The 23078-nt window shown below is 35.7% G+C and overlaps 1 protein-coding gene across 15 annotated transcripts in view; it reads right to left on the minus strand.

Moving 5' to 3' along the window:
* Positions 1–8291: 8291 nt before the first annotated feature.
* CDKL5 (cyclin dependent kinase like 5) overlaps positions 8292–23078 on the minus strand; it is a 97837-nt gene continuing 83050 nt past the window's right edge. For 4 of the 15 annotated variants that reach the window (XM_081327018.1, XM_081327013.1, XM_081327010.1 and 1 more), the window contains 5 exons: positions 20035–20347; positions 18644–18774; positions 16603–16655; positions 11181–11403; positions 8292–8654 (listed from right to left, as the gene is read on the minus strand). In XM_081327018.1, coding sequence (XP_081183144.1) covers positions 18650–18774; positions 20035–20347 — 438 coding nt within the window. In that variant the 3' untranslated portion in view covers positions 8292–8654; positions 11181–11403; positions 16603–16655; positions 18644–18649. Of the gene's footprint in view, positions 8655–11180; positions 11404–13185; positions 13264–13370; positions 13553–16602; positions 16656–18104; positions 18288–18643; positions 18775–19897; positions 20348–23078 lie in introns of those variants that run through there. The other 11 variants (XM_081327023.1, XM_081327024.1, XM_081327021.1 and 8 more) reach the window with 11 other exon arrangements.

A 23078-nucleotide genomic window follows, 5' to 3' on the forward strand; every position in this document is an offset into this window, starting at 1 on the left:
ATCATCATTCCACTCTTATGTGAGGAACTGTGTCAGCAGTTTATTGCCATACTATACTGCCAGTAATCTTTATTTAGTGATCACAACTGGGACTGACAACTCAGTCATTATTCAAAACAGTAATTAAGTGAAACCAAGACTGCTGTTATGATTTTGCTTCAGTTTTTCTTTGCTTTACAGACCTGCAAAGGATGTAAATATGAGGTTTGGTCATAAAGTTACTTTTTTATCATCTTTCAAACTATGAATGGTGGGTAAATGAGGTACTCACTATATGAGGACTAGCTGTGTAGCTTTTCATAACCCGGGAATATTTAAATGTGTGCATTTTACAAATTCCAATGTTTTCATCTTATATGGCCACTTGTCCAAGGAGGAACGCTTCCCAGAAATTCTTACAGCAAAGAAATATACTGTTTGGAGAGTCTTATTTATATGATTGGATAAACCAACCAAGTGAAGACCTTCACTTGTGTTAACCTTTCCCTAAAGGTTGCATCTTCCTTCTCTGAACATTTTTCTTACCAAAATAATCTGTTGAAACCAATTCTCATTTTAAGAGAAATGCCTATAAATACACATACATGCATGCACATATACGCACAGAAACACACATACATACACAGAGACATACAAATGGGAATTCCCTTCTGTATCTTTTCCAATAATGAAAGGAATGCTATAGAATATGAACCTAGGCATCCTTCAATTCTATACTGTATATTCATTTAAGTTCAGTCAGATTATAGAAAAACATTACTTATAATTTATTATTAATATTTTAATCTTTACACTCTGTTGCACTTCCTTTCAGATTTCTGTTAATTTAAGTATGACTAGAATGTCCTAGATTTCATAAAATATTGGTAGAAGTATGGTATTCTTCTAGTAGCAAATGAATATTCTGGCTGCTAATAAAGAATTATGTCAGTATCATATTGAATCACCATGTCATGTAGCTAATGTCAATAAAACTAGAATTTTCTTTTAATTTTCTTTAGTTTTTTTTAGACATTCCAATTTACAAGTCTAAAATTATGCATCTAGATTTGTGTTTATGTAGCAAATTCAGTGAATGACATTGTAAGCATACAGAATGATTATCCTACAGGAGTTTGATGAAATAAATGTTATATAGATGTACAGAGGTATTTAATGATTATTAATAATTATTAGTCATAATTACTGAACTTTTAAATGTAAGATAATTCAATTTAAAATTAATGGTTAATAAAGACAAAGTTAAATTTACTGAACTGATGTTCTTTTTTTTATTGAAAAGTTTTAGAGTACATTTTATCTTTAACAATCCCCCCCTCCCCCCACCCCTACCTATCCCTCCCTACCCCTCCCCCCCATTTCCCCCTCCCCCCCCGACTTCCCAGAGCTAAGTACAAGGTATAAAAACAAAGAACAATCATAAACATCCATATGCTAATAACAATAAACTCTTAAATCTATCGCTCTCTAGCTCATATAAGATAACTACAAGCAATAATAATACTACATATAAAAATAAAGAAAAAAGAAAAAAGAAAGGAAGACTTATTCAAATGCTAAATGAAACTTTTTAGTCTCGTATTTGTTCTGGATATAATCAATCCATTTTTTCCACTCCAAAATATAACGTTCTTGCGAATGATCTTTCAAATAAGCCGAGATCTTTGCCATTTCCGCCAGGTCAGAAACCTTTAGAGTCCATTCCTCTATAGTCGGCAATTCCTCCTTCCAATATTGACCTATTAAAAGTCTTACTGCTGTAATTAAATTCAGCATCAACTTAGCGTCCACAACAGTAGCATCTGTAATTATGCCCAACAAAAACAATTGCAGACGAAACTTTATCCTTTGCTTAAAGATCTTCTGCATATTCCACCAAATTTTTATCCAAAAAGCCTTAACCTTTTTGCAGGTCCACCATATGTGAAAATATGTTGCATCTTCGCCACCACACCTCCAACATTTTGGCTGATAGTTCGGATACATACTTGCAAGCTTTTTAGGATCTAAATGCCATCTATAAAACATTTTATAAAAGTTCTCTCTTAGGTTTTGAGCTTGTGTAAATTTTACGTTCCTCACCCAGATCTTTTCCCACGTATCCATTGTAATAACTTCTTGGATATTCTGGGCCCATTTTATCATACAATCTTTAACAAGTTCTGTTTCTGAGTCAATTTCTATCAATGCAAGATATATCCGTTTGATATGTGCTGGACCCTGATTTCTAATTTGCTTTATCTAATTTTCGTCAGTCATTGCAAAACCAATTTTCTGATCTTCTTTCCACCTGGCCCGTAACTGAGTATATTGAAACCAAGTTTGAACAATCTTCTCATCTCGCAAGAGGTTGTACGGCTTCAAACACCAGACATTTCTTTCCAAGCTTAAAATCTCCTTATACGTAGTCACATCATGTTTGAAACCAACATTTATATTTTCTATTGCATGTTTGGGAATTGCCCACAACGGCATCTTGTAATCTAACTTATGTCTATACTTCTTCCAAACTCTCAACAATGCCTGTCTTAAAATATGCACTTTAAACACATTATCTACCTTCTTATCATACAACAAATATGCATGCCAGCCAAATAACAAGTCATGGCCCTCAAGATTTAATAATCTCTCTTGTGTCAAATTAATCCAATCACTTATTCCTGATAACGCAGCAGCTTCATAATATAATTTAAGATTAGGCATTTTAAGACCACCTCTTTCACGAGTATCCTGCATAATCTTAAGTTTAACTCGTGGCCTTTTCCCTGCCCAAACAAATTTATTGATACCCCGTTGCCATTCTTCCAAATTAGAATCTTTTTTAAGGACCAGTATCATTTGAAATAAAAATAGAAATTTAGGCAGGACATTCATTTTCACTGCTGCAATTCTTCCCAGCAAAGACAATTGCAATTTTTCCCAGCTCTCCATTTCTTTTTGAATTTTTCCCCATAACTTTTCATAGTTATTTTTATATAACTTTGTATTAGAGGGTGACAAAAACACCCCCAAATATTTGACCCTTTTAACAATCTCAAATCCAGTTAATCCTTCTAAAAGGGCCTTTTGCGATACTGTCATGTTTTTGGCCAGAATTTTAGTTTTTTGTGCATTAACTTTAAATCCAGAAACCTTCCCATATTGCATTATTATCTCCATCAGGTCCACAACAGAGTTTTCCGGCTGGGTCACCGTAACAACCAGATCATCTGCGAACGCTCTCAGTCTATAATCCTGATCTCTAATTTGTATACCCTTAATTCTTTCCGAATTCCGTATTTTTACCAATAATATCTCCAATGTTAAAACAAATAATAAAGGTGATAACGGACACCTTTGTCTTGTGCCCTTCTCAATATTACATACTTCAGTCAAACTATTGTTAACTATTATTCGGGCAGTTTGTTTTTGATATAATGCCCTAATTGGTTGCAGAAATTTATCCCCAAAATTCATTTTATCTAAAACTTTCATCAAAAATTGCCAATTCAATTGATCAAAAGCTTTTTCAGCATCTAGAAAAATTAGCGCCGCAGGGATCTGGTTGTTCCTTTCCAAAAACTCCATCACATCAACTATATGCCTCACATTATTTTTCATTTGCCTACCACTAATAAACCCAGTTTGATCCCCATGAATCACCTGTTGCAGAACCTTCATCAATCTGTTAGCTAACACCTTGGCAAATATCTTGTAATCTGTATTTAAAAGTGATATCGGTCTATAGTTTTTTACTTGAGTAGCATCTTGATCTTCCTTCGGAATCAAAGAGATAAAAGCAGTTCTCCAAGACGGAGGCACCTTTCCCCCTCTCTGGATTGTCTGGAACAGTTCCTTTAACGGCTTTATCAACTCCAGTTGTAGATTTTTGTAGTAAGCCGCAGTCAAACCATCCGTGCCTGGCGCTTTATCCACCTTCAATTCCTTAATTGCTATAAGAATTTCTTCTTCTGTTATCAATTGATTAATCTCCTCCCTTTGTGCTTGCGTAAGAACCGGGATGCTAGCATTCTCCAAATATACATCAATGTCTTTTTCATTAATCTTCTCCTTAGCATATAATTTAGAGTAAAAATCCACAAAAGCTTCCTTAATAAGATCTTGTTGAAACACAACCTTTCCCTTATGTTCAATTTTATCTATATTGGAAGCCCTTTGCTTTTTCCTTAGTCTGTAAGCTAGCCATCTACCTGGCTTGTTAGCATTGCAAAAAGTATTATGCCTAGCAAACCGTAAATTGGTTGCCACTTGATCAGCCATCAATTTATCAAATTGTCCTCTTAATAGCTTAATAACCTCCTTAGTCTTCACATCCAATGGGTTCAGGATTAGGGCCTTTTCTTTTTCCCTAATTTCATTCTCCAGTTCTTTTCTCCTAGCTTCCAAAGTACGTCTGCATTTATTATTCATATATATCAACACCCCACTCATGTAGGCCTTGCTAGCATCCCAAACCATGTCCATAGAGGTATCCTTATTCATATTAATTTCAAAGAAATCCTTCATCTGCTGTTTACATTCTTCCACATTTTTCTGATTTCTAAACAAATTCTCATTTACGCGCCACGAGCGCCTATCCCTATTGTCCTTATTGATCTCTAACCAAACTGGGCTATGGTCAGAAATAGTTCTTGCACAGATCTTTACCTTCTTAATCCTAGAAAAAAAGTCATTAGTCAGCAAAATAAAATCAATCCTAGAAAAAGATTGATGTCTGTCAGAAAAAAAAGTATAATCCTTTTCGTGCGGATGTGTGTCACGCCAGATATCTCGCAGTTCCAAATCATCCTTCATTTCAAAAAAAGATTTAGGCAATCTAGCATGACTCGGAACACGCTTAAAAGAACCAGCCTTGTCCATCTGTACGTCTAAAACACCATTCCAGTCGCCCATAAAAATAAACGATTTATAATCCAGTTGTGTAACCTTTGTATGAAGTAAACTAAAAAAATCAGCTTGTTGTTGATTAGGAGCATACAGTCCAACTAGAAGCATTTTTTTACCTTCTAACAGCAACTCTATCATAACATATCTTCCTTGGTTGTCTGCTTCAATTAGTTCCGCTGTTAGGGTACTTTTAACGTAGACAACCACTCCATTTTTCTTGTTCAATGCAGAAGCAACAAATTGCGTACCCAACCTTAAGTTCGATAAATACTTTTGGTCCATAACCCTAATATGCGTTTCTTGCAAACAGATAACATCAGTCTTAAATTGTTTTAAATATTGAAAAACTTTCTTTCTCTTCTGTGGTGAGTTTAATCCATTGACATTCCAGGTTAGAAATTTAGTCGCCATGCTTGGCGTCCTGAAGCTTTTGGAGCACATCTTCAATGGTCCCTGTAATTTCCTTGGGCCGCGCTCCTCCCACAGCTTCACTATAGGTACGCTTTGGAAGTTCCATAACTTTCTGCTGGTCTTGCTCTTGTACTTGTCTTGCTCTTCTTAAGGCGGCACGCGTCAACCTCTGCTCTCCAGCAGCAGCCGATGAAGCTGTAATCTGATCCCCTCCAGCACCATTCTCCTCTGTCTGTCCACCTTCAGCCTCTTGAGGTTTTCCCTCTCCGGATCCCTTTGCAGCTTCCAAGAGTGATAGAGGGGTTGCTTTTAAAACATTACTGTAGAAATCACGTGCCTGGGTCACAGTAACCAGACGATATCTTTTACCTTCATGCATCACCACCATTCCGACTGGAATCTCCCATCTAAACTTAATATCACATTTCTTAAGTTCCTGTGCAAGGAATGCAAAATCTTTCCTTCTCCTTAAAATCTTTGGAGGAATCTCTTTTAGAACCAGGCCGTCTTGCTCAGCAACCACAAATTTATTTATTTATTTATTTATTTATTTATTTATTTATTTATTTGTTTGTTTGTTTGTTTTTATATACCGCCCTTCTCCCGAGGGACTCGGGGCGGTGTACAGAGTAAGGTAGGTATACAGTTGAACAATAGTAAAAAACAATAGTAAAACAACTGAGACCCCAAGAGCTATCAGGCCAGGCCGGACTGCTGGAACAGGTAAGCTTGAATAACTTCATCTCTAGTTGCTCTCTTTGTAAAATAGACCACATCTCTAGGTAGCTTCCTCTGCCTTGCAATCCATGAATTTACACGAAAGATTTTATCCAAGCTTCCCTCTATTTCAGATGCTGGCTGGCCCAGTGCTGCTTCTAAAGCCTCAGAGATCAGCTGCTTTAAGTCTTCTTTAGGATTCTCTTTTAAGCCCCTGATTCTAATAGCATACTGCATCTGATGATACTGAACAAGGCTCAATTCTCCATCCATTTTATCCCTTATATTTTCATTCTCTAGTACCTTTACTTCTAATATAGAGTTCTTTTGACTAAGATCCTCCACTTTTTCATCCAAACGTTGCACACATTCAGCCACGCTTTCAATTGTAGACAAAATGTCCACCCTCATTGCACTAAACTTCTCTTCCATCCTCTCCTCCAATTTCTCCTCCAGCTTTGCCATCTTATCATCCATCATATCTGACATTACCTGGGATTGCTTTGCAAAGGCATCTTGTAAGTCTTTAAGCGTCAATGCCAGAGGAGGTGCAGGAGGAAGCAAAGCTTGCAACGAAGTCTGTTGCACCGGGGAAGTTCCCGCACTCCGAAGAACTTTAGAGGAAGATTTAGCCGCCATCTTGCCCAACTTTCACTTGTTGCGTACTTTCACTTTAAAGCTATAAAATCCATTGAGCCAGGGAGTAAAAGTAAAAGTCCACTTCACCTTGACCTCCTGTACCACTCTGCCTGCACCTTGTTATTCGAAAGTCTTTCCTTCTGGCAGGGGTGGTTGCTAGCGCCTGGCTCTGCTCCAAAATTCACGGAGCAGAGACACTGCGCAGCCCGGAGCAACCCAGGCTTCGGGGGGGCTCAATCCTTCAGCCGCCCAAACTTACAGCTCAGGCGGCCCCGGAGAGCTCAACCCCTACCTGGGGCCTCACCCCCTCCTCTTCTCCCGAGGAGGGGGCTTCCAATCCACCTAAACAGCTGATCGGCGCTGTTTTAGGTGGATAAACACAGCTGCGAAGCTGACAGCCCGGAGCCGGCTGTCTTCGGCGCCGCGTCGCCACCGGAAGTCCCAACTGATGTTCTTTTTTATGTTGGATTATCCATGAAGTTACAGTGAATTTACTTTTTTTTTATAATTCACTGGAAGCAATCTAGATTTTAAAAAAGTAATTCTAATATTCTAATTCGTCTTAATTTTAATTAATTTTTATTAAATATCTTTTCAAATAGGTATTCTTTAAATAAACAATCATATCTCCATTTTTAACACAATTATCAGTTAGGATTTTATTTATAGACCAGATCACTGAATTTATCCTCATTTTGAACCTACAGATGTATAACCCTTTGTTGTTCAGCGGAGTTCCATGTCCATATTGATAATATAGGCTACAATGAGGACCACCCTGATCATTCATTGTGACTGAATACAAATCTTACCAGCCTTCCTTAATTATGTTAACTGAATACAAATGATTTCTTGCAGCAGATGGTTTATGGTTCAGTAGGGTTTCACCAAACCATTTTTCTAGAATATAGGTAATCATCAACTTACAATAGCAATAGCACTTAGACTTACGTACAGCTTCATAGCGGTTTGCAGTCAGCATATTGCCCCCAACAAACTGGGTCCTCATTTTACCGACCTCGGAAGGATGGAAGGCTGAGTCAACTCAACTAAATGGCAACTCAACTCAATGGCAATTGAGACTAGAATTTTTGTTGCTCAGTGATAGTTATAAGACAAGAGTGTGCCAGAAGTGCCAGTCGGGAAGAGAATTCCAAAGATTGGTTGTAAACACCATTCAGTGTATTACAGCTTCAAACGATGCTAAACAAAGTCGTAAGCCGTGGACTACCTGTACAAGCTTTTTAATGAAGGCTTCTTATGTAGTTCCTTGTGTGACAGTAATGTCATAGCTGCAAATCATATCAGCAGCAGAGCAGAGGAGGAATTTCTCTTATAACCACAGGAAAAAATCCCACTGAAATGACTTGAATTATTTTAATAAAATTGTTAAGCCTGTCATCAGGGAGCTGACATGATTGATTTTGGGCAAGGGGCAGAGATTGAGATCAAAGCTGTGGCATCCTGTCCATATTTATCTGGTCTTCCCATTAATTTTTGCTCATCTGCCTCAATGGTACTTTTCTTGCCCTCTCTTTCCAACCAAAATATCTTGCTCAGATTGAGATTTGTGGATTAAAAAAATGAAGGGTGGGAATTTAGTTAGAGCAATTAGCCAGTGAATAAGAAGGGTAGGATTTGGAGCATCATCCATGCCAATATTTATTGGATCCCATAGTCATTGTGGTAACAGTTTTTTAAAAAATAATTCAGAACCATAGTTTTAAGGTGGCAGATAAATTATATTATTGCTACTTTTATTGTACAGTTTATTGTAGTTCTGGAAATTCATGCTGACGTTCTGCAAATCATCCAAAGGTCTATCAGGAAATCCAAATGTGACTTTTTGTCTATTCTTGCAATGCTTGATACTTAAGTGTTACATCTTTTGCTGTGCCCAAAGATGACAACGTTCAGCACTGACATCCTTCACAGGTTCAGAAAGGCTGCATTTCCAACACTGCCTTCAGCCTGGATATCTTGGGTTGCATAGTGAAAACCTGAAATTCAATAAGTATTCTGAAATTAGTGGACCTCTCATTAATTTTGTTTGAAATGCAGTGTTTTTTGCGGTACTCCCCTCCAATCCCAGCAACTGAAATTCTGTGGAACTATGTGTCAGCTTGGTATGTTAGAACAAGAATTGTGTATTACAAATGAATGGTTCATGTTATAGGATATCAAATCAAGATGAATTGTTCCAGTCTCACATAAAAAAATCCTTACCTACCATTTGTGTGATCTTGCCATATCGTAAGATAACCTCATCAAAAGGGCCAAGTTTAAATGAAATAATCACATTATCAACATGTGATGATTCCATCATATTCAAATTCAACCTTTATGACACTTGACAGCTATTTAAATAAGCTGCAATTTCCAGCCAAGGATACTTTGGCCAGCTGAAAAAATGCTTTTTGAAAATTCTATTTATAGCTATAAATGTAATCATGTAATGTAAGTGAGATTATTCCTGTACAGTTGTAACAAAAACTTTCCATTCTTAAATATACATATTCAAAGCCTGCATGCTTTTAGTCTTGCATCCTTAAAATCAGGGATCTTAATTAAGCTATGTAGGTAAGAAGTTGTTTTATTAAGCTGGAAAAGAAGAGGCATTTTCATAACATGTTGTCAACCAAATTTTCACTACTATTAACGAAAAATTGTGTTTTTTTGGCACAGTGTTGATTTCTTGTTAAGAATCCTCTTTCATTTCTCTTCCATTAAATATTGCCTTTTTTCCCTTTGTTATGCCGTATAAAGGTAAAATGCAATCCTATGTGTACATTAGTGAGGAATCTGATCCAGAGGTTTTGCTCTTTGGATGTAGGCCATCACATAAAAATGTATATTCTAACAAAGTGTGTGTGTGTATACACACACACACACACATCTTTCTACTTCTAATTTCCAGCAAAGTGAGCTGCAGGGATACATATAAACAAATACATTTGTATTAATTGTGCTTCACGCTGAAGTTATGGTTTGTGTTAAGGTAAAGGTAAAGGTTCCCCCGCACATGCGTGCTAGTCGTTTCCGACTCTAGGGGCCGGTGCTCATCTCCGTTTCATAGCCGAAGAGCCAGCGTTTGTCCGAGGACGTCTCCGTGGTCATGTGGCCGGCATGACTAGACGCCAAAGGCGCACGGAACGCTGTTACCTTCCCACCGTAGTGGTCCCTATTTTTCTACTTGCATTTTTACGTGCTTTCGAACTGCTAGGTGGGCAGAAGCTAGGACGAGTAACAGGCGCTCACTCTGTTACGCGGCACTCGGGATTCGACCCGCCAAACTGCCGACCTTCTGATCGACAAGCTCAGCGTCTATTTTTCAGCTTAGCTTCTACTGTAAACTTGTGTGAAATAATAGACTGTATGTATACAACAATATCTTAGTTCAGTTTTGTATGCTTCACAAGTTATTTTATTGGATAATTGGAGATACCTACTTTCTTAACTGTGAATTAATTTTGCCCTGTTGAACATATGGAGTCCATATGCATTTTGCCTAGTATGCAGATTATTTGGTCTACTTTGAGGGCTGGATTCAGGCCTCTGTAAATGCCTGTAATGTGGACAGTCATGCTTGTCTGATAGCTTGAATATTGAAGCTTAATAGTTGTAAACCAGTGAGAATTTTGAAGAAATATAAATGTGTAATCAGCAAATATTTTAATGTTTCTGGTGGTTATTGATTAAATTTACAGATACGTAATTTGGCTGCCAAGAACCCCCTGCCCGCCAAGTTTTGTGACTGGAACAATGTGATCTTAATCACCAATTCAAAAATTTCCCATTATTTACTTTCTTACACTTAGTATTTTATACAAAATGTGTTTTTTTGCAGCTGCACTGCTCCAAGGCAAGAAACTTTTTTTTTAAAAAAACCTGAATAGTTTTGTTTCGATGGTTATTGAACAAATTTACAGATACAGGTAATCCTCAACTTACAACCATTTTTAATGACTGTTTGAAGTTACAATGGCACTGAAAAAAGTGACCAATTACTGTTTTTCACACTAGTGACTGTTGCAGCATCCCCATAGTCAACTGTCATGTATTTATGATGGCTGCATCATGTGATCACCTTTTGCGACCTTCGGACAAGATAGGTCAACAGGGAAACCAGATTCACTTAATAATCTTGTTACTACTGCAGAGATTCACTTTACAACAGTTAGCAAGAAAAGTTGTAAAATGGGGCAAAGCTCAACAACTGTCTTGCTTAGCAACAGAAATCTTGGACACAATTAGGGTCTTAAGTCAAGAATATTTGTATTTAATTTGACTGCCAAGCCCCCCACCCCATATTTTGTGACTGGAATAATATATCCTTAATCACTGATTCAAAATTTTCCCCTTATTTACTTTCCTAATATAGTGTTTTATACAAAACAGTGATTTTTTTTGCAACTGTTATGTTATCGTTTGTAGTGCTTCAAAGCAAGAAACCATTAAAAAACTGAATCCAACTGATTATGTTATAGAAAAATAGCAATAACAATAGCAATAGCACTTATACTTACATACTGCTTCCTAGTGCTTTACAGCATCTCTAAGCAGTTTACAGAGTCAGCCTATTGCCCCCAACAATCTGGTCTTGGAAGGATGGAGGGCTGAGTCAACCTTGAGCCAGTCAAGATTGAATTAGCCTGCAATACTGCATTCTAACCACTGGACCACCATGGCTCCTTAATCCTTTGCAGATAACTGTTACAAGTTGTAAATTGCTTGAGATCCAGGCTGGACCTATGTTTGAAGCAAGATGACCGTTCTTAAATGGACACACAGTGCAAGACATGAGAGAAATATTCTTGGTTGTTTCTTCAAGATGCAAAGGTTGCTTTGCCAATATCAAACAACAGATTCCCATTTTCTGAGCATAGCCAGAAAATGTTTCCTTCCTAGATTCAAGAGTACGAGATGCTTTATTGAGAAGAGACTAAAATAGCTGCAGGCTATAAAGTACAGACCAGCATATGTGAGAGGAAAACTAGGAACAGAACACTGTGCAGAAAATGTCAAGAAGTGCTGCTAAAAATTACTGTGAATTATATATTTCATCTACTGCCAAAAGATATTAACGTTCTAGAAAATATATTTATCCTATTTTACTAAGTCTGATTCAGCATAAATGGAGACATTGTAAGGAGTTTGAAATACAATGTGTAGAAATTTAACAAAAAACCCTGCAGCTGTAATAATTCTATATATATTCAATAAATAACAATAAATAATTTTATTGAAGGTTGCAAAACAAAACAACTTAGCAATGGGGGGTTCCACCAAATGGGAATAATCGAGGAATGAGAGTATGATCTTGAGTCTATGAAAGTGCATTGTGATAAAACCATTTCCAAATAAAATGAGTAAGAAAGAGTAGCTATGACAAAAGGAATGAAACATTGGATGTAATTACAACAGGATTAATGGGAATTCATAGGCGCTAGGGATTAAGGTCACTCTAATCACACTTCTTCCCCTCACTTCACCTTCCAGGAGGAACTTAGATTATGCCAGATGCACTTTGCTATTCCCTGATCTGGAAAGGTTAGAACAATTCTGTTAAGTTCAGTAGAGAATTTCACAAAATGGCAAGACCTAAATCATATGAACTACTTTAAGCCAGACAAATTGGGAAGCAATACTCATATCAAATGGGGGACTAAATGGGGGAATTTCACACTGGAGGTAGTTACTGGATTGATGGCAAACTCCACCCCTCTGGCTCTCTGCTCTCCATCCATCCATTGGTTATCATATTGGTGTATTTGTTTTCATTCATTCATTCATTCATTCATTCATTCATTCATTCATTCATTCATTCATTCATTTTCATTCCTTTGTCATTATTTTATTGTTCTATTATTTTACTTCTGTTTACATGCCTTCCATTATTCTTCCATTTTGTTATTGTAAGATGCCTAAAGCAGGGGTCCCCAACCCCCGGTCCGTGGACTGGCACCAGGCCGTGGCATGCCAGAAACTGGGCCGCAGAAACAAGCAAAGCCCCGTCCACGGGATGCAAGCAGTACATGAAGCTACGTCCCCTCCGGTCCACAGAAAAACCTCTCTCCAAGGAACCGGTCCCTACTGCTCAAAAGTTGGGGACCTCTGGCCTAGAGTAGCCTTAGGTTGAGATAGGCAGCAAATAAATTTAACAAACAAACAAACAAATATCGTCAAGTATCTTGAATTGATAGCATCAAATGCAGGTGTTTATGCTGTGAACTAACATAACTTAGTTCTCTGGGACAAATGTAGCCTCAATCTCCATTTCTACGTAAACAATAGAATATTACCCCTGCTGATGTTTTCTCCAACACTGGGATTGAAATGTATGGAAAAAAATGCTTTCACTAAGAACAACTTTTCAAACGTCCCTCTCAGTATATGGAGGTTGTGACATAAAGAAGGAACAAAAGGAACCAATCCCATGTTCTCTGTGCATTGTACAACATGTACCAGTCATGCATGAGTAAGATTATTTTTTACTTTTCAACTGAAATTCATAATGAGGTCTAGACTTGCCATAAGAAGATGAAGCCAAAGTAATCAAGCAAAAAGTAGACAATTTTCCACATGTCACAATCCATTTTGTGTTCTTGGCTGTAAGAGACTTTGATAAATTAATAAATATTCCATTATAAAGGTGTTGTGGGAAAGATGAAATAGAGAAAAAAAGATTAAGAATTTTTCTAGTGATCTTTGCTCACCAGTTCAGCTAATAGAGGATAAATGGTCCAAAATCACTCAATGGGCTTTCATGACTGAAAGTGGATTTCAATCTTATGTCTTCAGTCTTTGGCTCCATAATACTGGCTCTCAAATTTAACACATATGAAGATGTAAAAACGACAAGAGCATGCTGCTTACACTCCCCAAGAATGTCCTATGTCTATTTACAGTGGACAAAAATAACTCCTATTATCTGAACTCAAGCCATTTCAGGCTATTTTTAGGAAGTTCATCTATACCAGGGGTAGGCAACCTTGGCTCTTTATGACTTGTGGACTTCAACTCCCAGAATTCCTGAGCCAGCATGGCTCATCTTGGAAACCTCTCCCTTTCCCCTCAGCATGGCTGGCTCAGGAATTCTGGGAGTTGGAAGTCCATGAGTCATAAAAGAGCCAAGGTTGCCTACCCCTGATCTATACAATGTGATTACTTATATTAAAATGCCTAAAATCAAAAAAGATGGGATCAAATGATCAGAAATGAAAGAAAATGGATGCATGGAATGTAATAAGGACAAAATGGATGACAACCTCACTTTTCTAGTGCAAATCTGCATTTTTATTAAAGACATATTTTGGCAGGCCCATTCAAAAATACATTGTGCTCAGTAAAAATAAAAAAAATCCCCATGCTGATATGTAAAAGTTAAACACAGAATAATTTGCCCCCCCTTTTTATTACATAAATAATAAAAATTATACAGGAATTAAAAATGGAATGCATGCCTGAAAACAATCCATTATGATGCAACTACAACATGACATGGTGTGTTCCATAAAGATTTGCAGATGGCTTATTAGCACGGTATGAACTTTTTTCCAAATATTGCAGTTAGCTTTAATGCAATGATTTATATAGTATTTCTATTTCTGAGATTCTTTAAAAAAGAAATAATGAATACTTAATTTTAACCACATAAAACTGAAAAGCTATTTTCATAATTGGATGCTATCATAAAGCTATAAGTGTGTTCAAAAATAATTATACTCCCGATTTTATTCAATACAAGTTATCAACATGAAAATCTAAGCAGTCCTGTATTTCCAGATAGTGAGCCAAAGCTATTTTTTTCTTGCAGATACTTTTTGGCATTTTTGTATTTCCAAAATAATTTTAAACTGAGTCATCAAACTGTATTTAAGTGAATTATTTGCAACTAACACCATAATTTGTCTAAAACAACAGAGGTAACAAAAGTGAGAGACTTCCAATCACCTGAGAATCAGTATCTAATGCAATTGAATATTACAAAGCCTTCTCTGCTAAAACACATTAATGTAATGTACTCTTTTTCAATCTGGTGTTGTATATTTATAATGGAATGCTTTCCCACTATTTCCAGTCAGAATTAGTATGCTGGTTGGGGATCCTATCAACTGTAATCTAACACATTTAGAAAGTACCTAATTGTAGAAATCTGAAATAATCCTTTCTCTGCTTTTAGAATTACTGTTGTTTAGCAGGGCATTCTATTTTCACAAATAGTTGTTTCCTGCATTTTCAGAAAAAGATGGTGAACCTTGCTCATCTGTGCATTACATTTTGCAAATAATTTTTACATAAACCAATTTATTAATCTTTAAGGAAAGCTGGAGACTTAAAACAAGAAATTCTGCTCAGATCTAAAAATGATTGATTCAAAATGGGACACTAGATACCTATTTATCTTCAAAGAAGAAAAAACAAGTAACAACTGAAATAAATGTAAAATGAAGGAATATATAAGTGATGTGAAAATATGCTGAGCTGGTTTAAAATGAATTGGAATATTCAATATTCAATATCTGTAGCAAGCACCTAGTTTTACTGGACCCTTAGTTTACGAAAAGAATGAAGCAAGTCTCAAAATGCTAATGATCAAAATGCTGATCAAAAAAAGAAGTTGATTCACTAACAGCATTCTAGCAAAAGCAGGTTTTTAAAAACCATTGTTATACACTTGGCAACAATCATATCACAAAAATGTCTGGTTGTATAAACTTGATTTACCTTTATCAGAAATAGTAATAAAATGGTATTTTCATGGGTATCATATGAGAGTTTTTATCACTCATAAGACTATTTTGAAGTGAATAGTTTCAATTTTTCTATTGATTTTAAAAGAAACAGAACAGTACTGCTTATGTTAACTACTTTGAACAAGCATCAGACTTCCTATTCCCAGCCTTTAATTCTCCAATATAAATTACATCATGAAGTTTTAGAAACTCTGCAATACAATATTTTAAAAAAATATATAAATGCCAGGATAAGCTCTTTTATGAGGGTCATAACAGTGGAATTAAGAAAATACACTAGGAAATAAAGAGTCATTATCAAGTTAATTTGTCTTGGAGACTATTATTTTTATTAAAAATTATTGAATATCAGTTATCAGAGGATAAAATAATGGCTTTTGTTGCAATCTGCTACAAATTCTCATGTACAAGCCAGCTTTATGACAAGTAAATGAGGAAGATGTTTTTTTTTAAATAGAGACACTTCTAGAATAGAAAATAATATCACAGTTTAATTTATCTTTTAAAGACTGAAAATAAGGGAAATAAAATCTTTTGAAAATTACTACATCCCATTTTCCTAAGCCTTCCTCAATGAAGGCTTCCTCAATGAAATATAATATATAAATTTGGCACAAAGAAATTCAGTACACTCTTGAGGAAATTCACTGCATGAAAACAGTATCTTAATACCAAACATAATCAACATTATATACAGCAAACACCAAACAAACAAAAATTAAAAAACCCTCAGTCACATTCTTAATTAAGAATGTTTAGAAAGAAGTCAGTGTCATTTTTCCCCCTCACAGAACAACTTATATCATATATGCTAAATGACTTCCAAATAAATACTTTCAAATAAACACTTTTTTCTCAGATAATTCCTTTTGAAAATTTAAATTGTTTTATAAATAAGGGAACTTTTTTAACATTTATTCCTCTTAGCTTGATTTTAAGATATTTTTGAAACAAAATTCCATTGAAGCTTCAATTGTAACTGAAATATGCAACATAAAAATAAAAGCTGAATGTATTTAAAGCAATGGGGGAAAATTTACCAGTGTGGATTATGAAATACTATTTCTTTGGGTGATATTTTAGAGAAAAATGGGAAATAGAAAAGAAAATGTTTGCAAAATATAAAGGAGATTTATTTTAAAAAATCACATGAAATATTAAATAAATTTTTCTCTTTAAGGATACAACTTACCTTAGTTTTCCAAAATTTCTATGGAAATAGAGGGAAAGCTGAGCTCAGTATATCTGAGAATTTAGAAACAGAGAAATGGGAAGCCTTGTGATATATAAAATTAAATATACAATATGTTAAACACGTGAAACCATCAACCCTTCCAGAAGTTAAAGCTGCTAAATGTTTTTCAGAGAATGGCAAAAGTACCCATACCACAGTAATTCCTTTACCAACTTATTACGGTAATTACTCAAAATGTAATGAAAATGAGATTAAGGGATGGAAAATAATCTTTTGAAAAATATTGTTTATACTAGAAAATATATGAAATATTATGCAACACTTCTCAATAGTGTGCACAAGATTCAGAAAGCAGAATTCCACTTTCAAAAATCTGTTCAACCATGCTTCCATAGGCAAAAGGGGACTCTTCAAAATTATTAAGTAAAGCTTTTTGACATTTTTAAAATCTGCTCTCAATAAATTACGTGCAAATATTTTTGTTTTCTTTTTCTAGGAAAAAGAAAATATACAACAAACCTTCCTGGGAAGAATATGCAGTTATTGATATAGACAACTGTAATAGATTCTTTTGCTCCTATCAGAACACAAAATCACCTAAACTAGCTGAACTATCCTTATAAAAGTACAGAGAACAGCAATGTATTTACGTAATCTTAGTGAAGAAAAAAGCTAACATTTAATCATAGCTGAATGCATAATAGGCTTTGCTCTTCTTATAATGTTAAGAAATCTCCATTAGCCAATAGGTTTTTTGGGGGGGCATCTCTGCATATTTACAAGTTTACATATATTACAAATCTTGGACACATAAACTAAGTATAGTGCAAAACCTTTGAAATGTTCTCTCTATTACCAGATCTGAATGTATACATTTTTTCATTTTCTAAAAGAAATAATTTTCTTTATGGAACACCCAAAAAATAAAACCCACACATTTCCAAGTTTAAGCTTAAAAAGGGTACCCTTATCTGAAACATCTAGTAGTACAAATAGCAATTCTCTAGTATATCTAATTTACTACTAAATGTTTTCTGTTAGACATCTATGAGTCAAAAGAGCTATAAGTAGCCTTATAAATTGTGCAAATTACTAGCAAAGTAAGAAGTATTAATCTGTAAATTACATATAAGCCAAATAAAAACTATTTGCCACATTCAAATAGCACTATTTGAGTCTGGATATCTTTTTCTGGAAAATATAGCTATGCAGCCAGAAATATTGGGAACATACACAGGAGGTGACTGTGTATTAAATTACAAAAACATCCTATGAATTAAACAAACATAATTGACTGCCTGAATCACTCTGTCATAGTCTGCACTGTGTTTTCCACAGTTATTAGCCATGAATTTTATATATTACTACAATGCCTATTTTCTATACAGCAAACTAGACATCAACAATCACCACTGAAAATTTTGGATTATCTAGTGGGGTAAATACCATGTTCAAAACTTTGAAATATAACATTTTTTTAAAAAAAAAATTATACATACATTTACCAGATTACATCTTTCCATTCATCTGTGTTATCTATTATTAATAAGCATCACCATCTATATAATGTCCAGGTCACGTTTTATGGAGTTTATTCAATAATATATTGTATACATTTGAGAGTTAAAATGTATTGTTCTGACACTATTGTCTTCATTCTTTTTTCACTGACCAACTCCATACTGAATGAAAAATAAGTTTGAAATAATTTCCTGAGTATTTCTTATAAGCAAGTAAATATTAGCTAGATTTAGAAGTCCATTTTAAAAATTCCTAAGATTTGATAAGAAATTAGAAAATATCATACACACTGGGTGAGTGAAACATGTTCACAGAACTATTCTTATAAGTGATATGGGGGGATTAAATTTCATTAGAAATGATTTTTCCCTTAAATATCAATATTATCTTTTTATAAAATCTTAGAAGCAAAATGGAAGTGCGACAGTCCTTCTTACACTTCTATATTTTATTTTACTTTCCATTTAGTACTATTCCAAACAAAGTGCAGAGAACATATTAAGTTAAAACCTTATACCATGATTTACAGTGCTGTGTCATGCCAACTTTGGTTTGCCACTGGCATCTCTTGCTGTGGCTCTTTGGTCTTCACCCCATGTATTAAATGGAAGAGCATCTGCTTTACTTTCTTGCTATGGGTTGGTTTTCCTGGGTAGAAGATTGCAAGCACACCAGATGTCTACCTCCATAATGCAAATGCTTATTTCACATTGATATGAACGGGAAAGCTAAATATACATTTAGGGGAAGCAACACTGTTGTTCATATTATTTTATGTTTTTATGGTTTGAAGCTTTTAATCTATTACCCCAATCAAAATGTCTACAGCAAATCTCAGAATCATTGTTTTACTTGTGGCATTATAATGGGATATATTCAGTGTTGTTGTTCGACTGACAGAAGGTTCTTTTGAGTTCTTAAAAGCCACAAGGAGAAGCAACATAGCACATTTGATTTCTTTTATTGGATCATGAACCTCTCATCAGCAGAAGATCAGTAGATATAGCCCATATTACTGCAACTAGGATGGGAGTAAAAATCATATTGTTACAGTCACGCTATTTAATTCCCATTTATTATTAAGTATATTACTGCACTTAATATCACAAATGTATAAAAATATGGCAGATAGTGTCATAACAATACTTTAAGTGAATATCTTTTAAAAAAGACAATTATTTATTATATAAATATAGTCACACACATAGCGCGCACACACACATATGTTTATAATAAAATATTCTTGATGTAATATATGTTAATTTTTGTAGAAATTACTGTAGCTGTTTTCACTTCAGAACAATGTTCCAAACAGCTCCAAATAATATAACATAAAATGTGATATAACAAGAAGATATTAGACAATAAATAATATTACAAATCTTATCAAATATGGAAGTTTTAAAAACAAATAAACTAAAACTTTAAACCATAGTAAGGATACAAATATATCACATAAACCCTATTTTTTTAAAATTTAGGCAGCAATATTTTTTAAAAGGGCATACATCTAAATATTTTTTAAATTCCCCAATGTGCCAAAATAGCTTTCAGACAAATATGCATACTAAGCTGGAATGTAAGCTGAGAGAAAAAGGGCAAATAGTTCATTCTCCCTGAATTGCACATTCTTTTGCTATTATATTGTGTGAATGGCAATTTATAAAGTTCATTTCACTATACTATCCCTATTGATGTGGTAGTAGTAGCTACACATACTCTATTGCACACTCTTTTGTAAAGCTGCAAATATAATCATTACTGCAATTACCAGCATCACCATATCCCTCGGTCAATCCCTGCAATATCACTTTTTTGGATACAATTACAAAGCCGTCTCCTTTAAATCATTCAGATTTGGCATTCGAGATCGGTTTGTTCGGTTATATGTATGCCCGTTTTGCCCACTTTTCGAAGCCATCTGATCCGAGTATGATGATGTCTCACTGGCACTTCTGTTCCCTGGGGAAACGTGCCAGCTTGGTTCCATCTGGCTTGGGAGCTGAAGAGCTGCTCTGCCTTTTGATTGGGATTCTTGGCGTAGGTTGCTGCTGCTGGTAGTGGAAGCTTGACTCATAGGATAAATTCGAACTTCAGAAAAAGAAGTTTTAGTTGGCTGATTTGGTAAAGGCTGGAATCGGGGTTCAGAAGGAATCGAATGGTTTGAGGAGGAGGAGGTGGAAAGATGCAACAGCTTGCGTAAGGATTTTAGAGGCTGACTCTGAAAGACAGAAAGTAGAAAACGGGTGTCTCTTGTTATTTATTTCTACCTCTGTTTTTCCTCCTGCCCTTTTTATTTTCTTTACTTTTGTTAAGCACTAAAGTATTTTGCATACTGTTATTACACACTACTGTAAACTTGTCAATTATTCAATAAATTGGGTTGTAATCTTTAAGTGGTCACGGACAGTTGGAGTTCTTGGAATTCACTGCAAGCTAGGGGAAGTAGAGAAACTACAAAGTAATGGACAGGATTGAGCAAAACTGGAAAAAAGGGGGTAGCCTCTGGGTAACATGAGTCCCAAAATTTGGGTAGGGAGGGGATATGCGTTTGCTTTCTGATTTAGAAAATTGTTAAGAGACAAAAAGAGCCTCAGTTCTCCTAGTTATCATTTGTAACTTCTAAAACACTCTTTCATCATAACTTCTGTGTTCTGCCTATTTTGAGAGGGAATCTCTTGCCTGTCATGTAAAGCCTGGTAGGCCCCTTGAACTAATAATGAAAGTTGCACAATCTAGCATTGGCTGACATACTAAATGCCTATTAAAAAGGTACTAAATAATGTTAAAGTTGAGTTGTTTTGGAAATTTAAGACGGTTTGTATAGCTGTTTGTTCATATCAGAGGTTACTGAACTGTTTCACCTAATTACTTCTTTTCCTGGTCTCAAATAATGTCATTTCCCCAAAAAAGCAACCGGACTCTGTTGTTTTAACAGTGTCTTGGAAGCTGTAACCTCAAACCTTTGACTCACAAACAAGCAATTCCAAATTACTTCAATACTTTGAGAACATGACCAAATTATCCTTTGGAGGTAATTATTCTCAGTTAAAAAACTATAGGTAGTCCTTGACTTACTGACCATAATTGAGCCTGGAAATACGGTCATAAATCATTGTGTTTGTAAGCCGAGGCACTTACATCACCTGAAGTAATTTTCTAGCCTTTTTCACAATAGTTGTTAAGTCAATGTGTCAGTTGTTAAGAAAAACCATTTACCGGTATTTGAAGGGATGGGTTTTGTCAGAAACTGGCAAAAAACACTGCAAATCCCAGTTCTTGACTGCATACTAACTATAATGACATGTGGTCCTATGATTGTGGCGTGACCATTTATGACGGTCGTAAAGCACCCAGTCTGTGGCAATTGCAAATTTGAACAGTTATAAAATGATTGATTGTTAATTAAGGATTATTTGTATTGGTTTATATAGTGCAGGATCCAATCTGGGTTGGTCACCGGGACCCGAGATTTAGTCTTCCAAGCTTTTGGACTCATGCTGGAGTCAATCCTCAAAGAACTTTTTAGCAAAATGTGTGCTTTGAGCTATTCTCTGTGTGGTATTTGTATGGAGCATGGCTGGGTGTGGCTTGGGGTGTTGAGGGTGGCTATTAAATTGTTGGCTGTTGTTTCCTTGTGCTGTCAAGCTCTTGCCTCCTAAGTACTTGATAAGCTAGTGGTAAATCAGCACTCCCGTTGACTGACAAGGAGTCCATTTCCCAGACTTCAATCACTTTCCTGGCTGTTTTTGTCTCTGCTCGTCCAAGAAACTTAGTAGCTGCAAAACTGAATGTATGTTCTTCTTCGTTGCAATGTTGTTTATGTAGTAGCTGTATTATACTTGATATACTGACTGTAATTATATTTTGCTGAAAGTTAAAAAGCTGATTTTAATCTTTCAGCTTTAAATAGATCAGATGTGTCAAACACAAGGCCCGGGGGCCAGATCCGACCCATGAAGTGGTTTCATGCGGCCCACGAAGCCTTCCTGGAAACAGTGAGGGAACGGCCCCCACTGCCTTGGCCCTGGCCCAGAGACCCTCTTCCTGCCAGAGACCCTCAGATCTGTCCCACTCATGCCCAGGCCCCCATAGGCACCCTTGATGCGAACGATGTAGAGCTGGCCATGCCCACCCAGTAGGCCATACGCACTTTAGCCATGCCTACCCAGTAGGCCACACCCACCCAGGCCACACCCACCCGGCCCCCTGAGGGCAACCGCAATGCTGATGTGGCCCTCAATGAAATTGAGTTTGACACCCTTGAAATAGATTGACATTAAATAACCTGAAGGCTTACCTTAAGCCACACAAATTTGTCTGAAAGTTAATATCTCCAACCTACTCATTTGTTCACTACTGTGAACAGTCAAATTACTGCATATCACTAACAATACATCTTTTCAATTAGTTCAGTATTTTTAGAATGAATTACCCAGAGATGTCACCCAAGTCATAGCTCAAGGACTTCAAAATATCTTGCAGCAAAATGCCTGTCTTCACTGATTTTTATTAATGCTCTTTATTGCTACATTTGTTTCACCTTGACTGAAATATTTTAAGTAAATAAATAATATGAGCACATGTTTGGAACAATGCTTTGTTGTTGCTCAAGAAAAAGGGAGGGATAATTCTTATTTATCAACTTTATACTGAACTTAAGGCAGGTGATAATTTTATCTGTTCCACTGACGTATATTAATGGGTACATGGCTACATTACCCTGTAAAATATACCTCACAGTACTGTTAAAGATGCAACACTGAAATTGCTTCTTTTGCCAAGACTCCGTGGACACTGCTGGTAAAAACTTTTAAATTGATGTATAAAAAAACTCCAATGTAGTTCTGGGTTAATGAATTAATAGTCAAGCAGCACTTGTAATGATTTCAGTTTGAGATCCCAAGAATAAAAGTTCAAAGCTACTCTGTATTGTAACTTAGAACAACTAT

The sequence above is a fragment of the Vipera berus genome (assembly GCF_964194415.1).
Source record: "Vipera berus genome assembly, chromosome: 4".
Lineage (NCBI taxonomy): Eukaryota > Metazoa > Chordata > Lepidosauria > Squamata > Viperidae > Vipera > Vipera berus.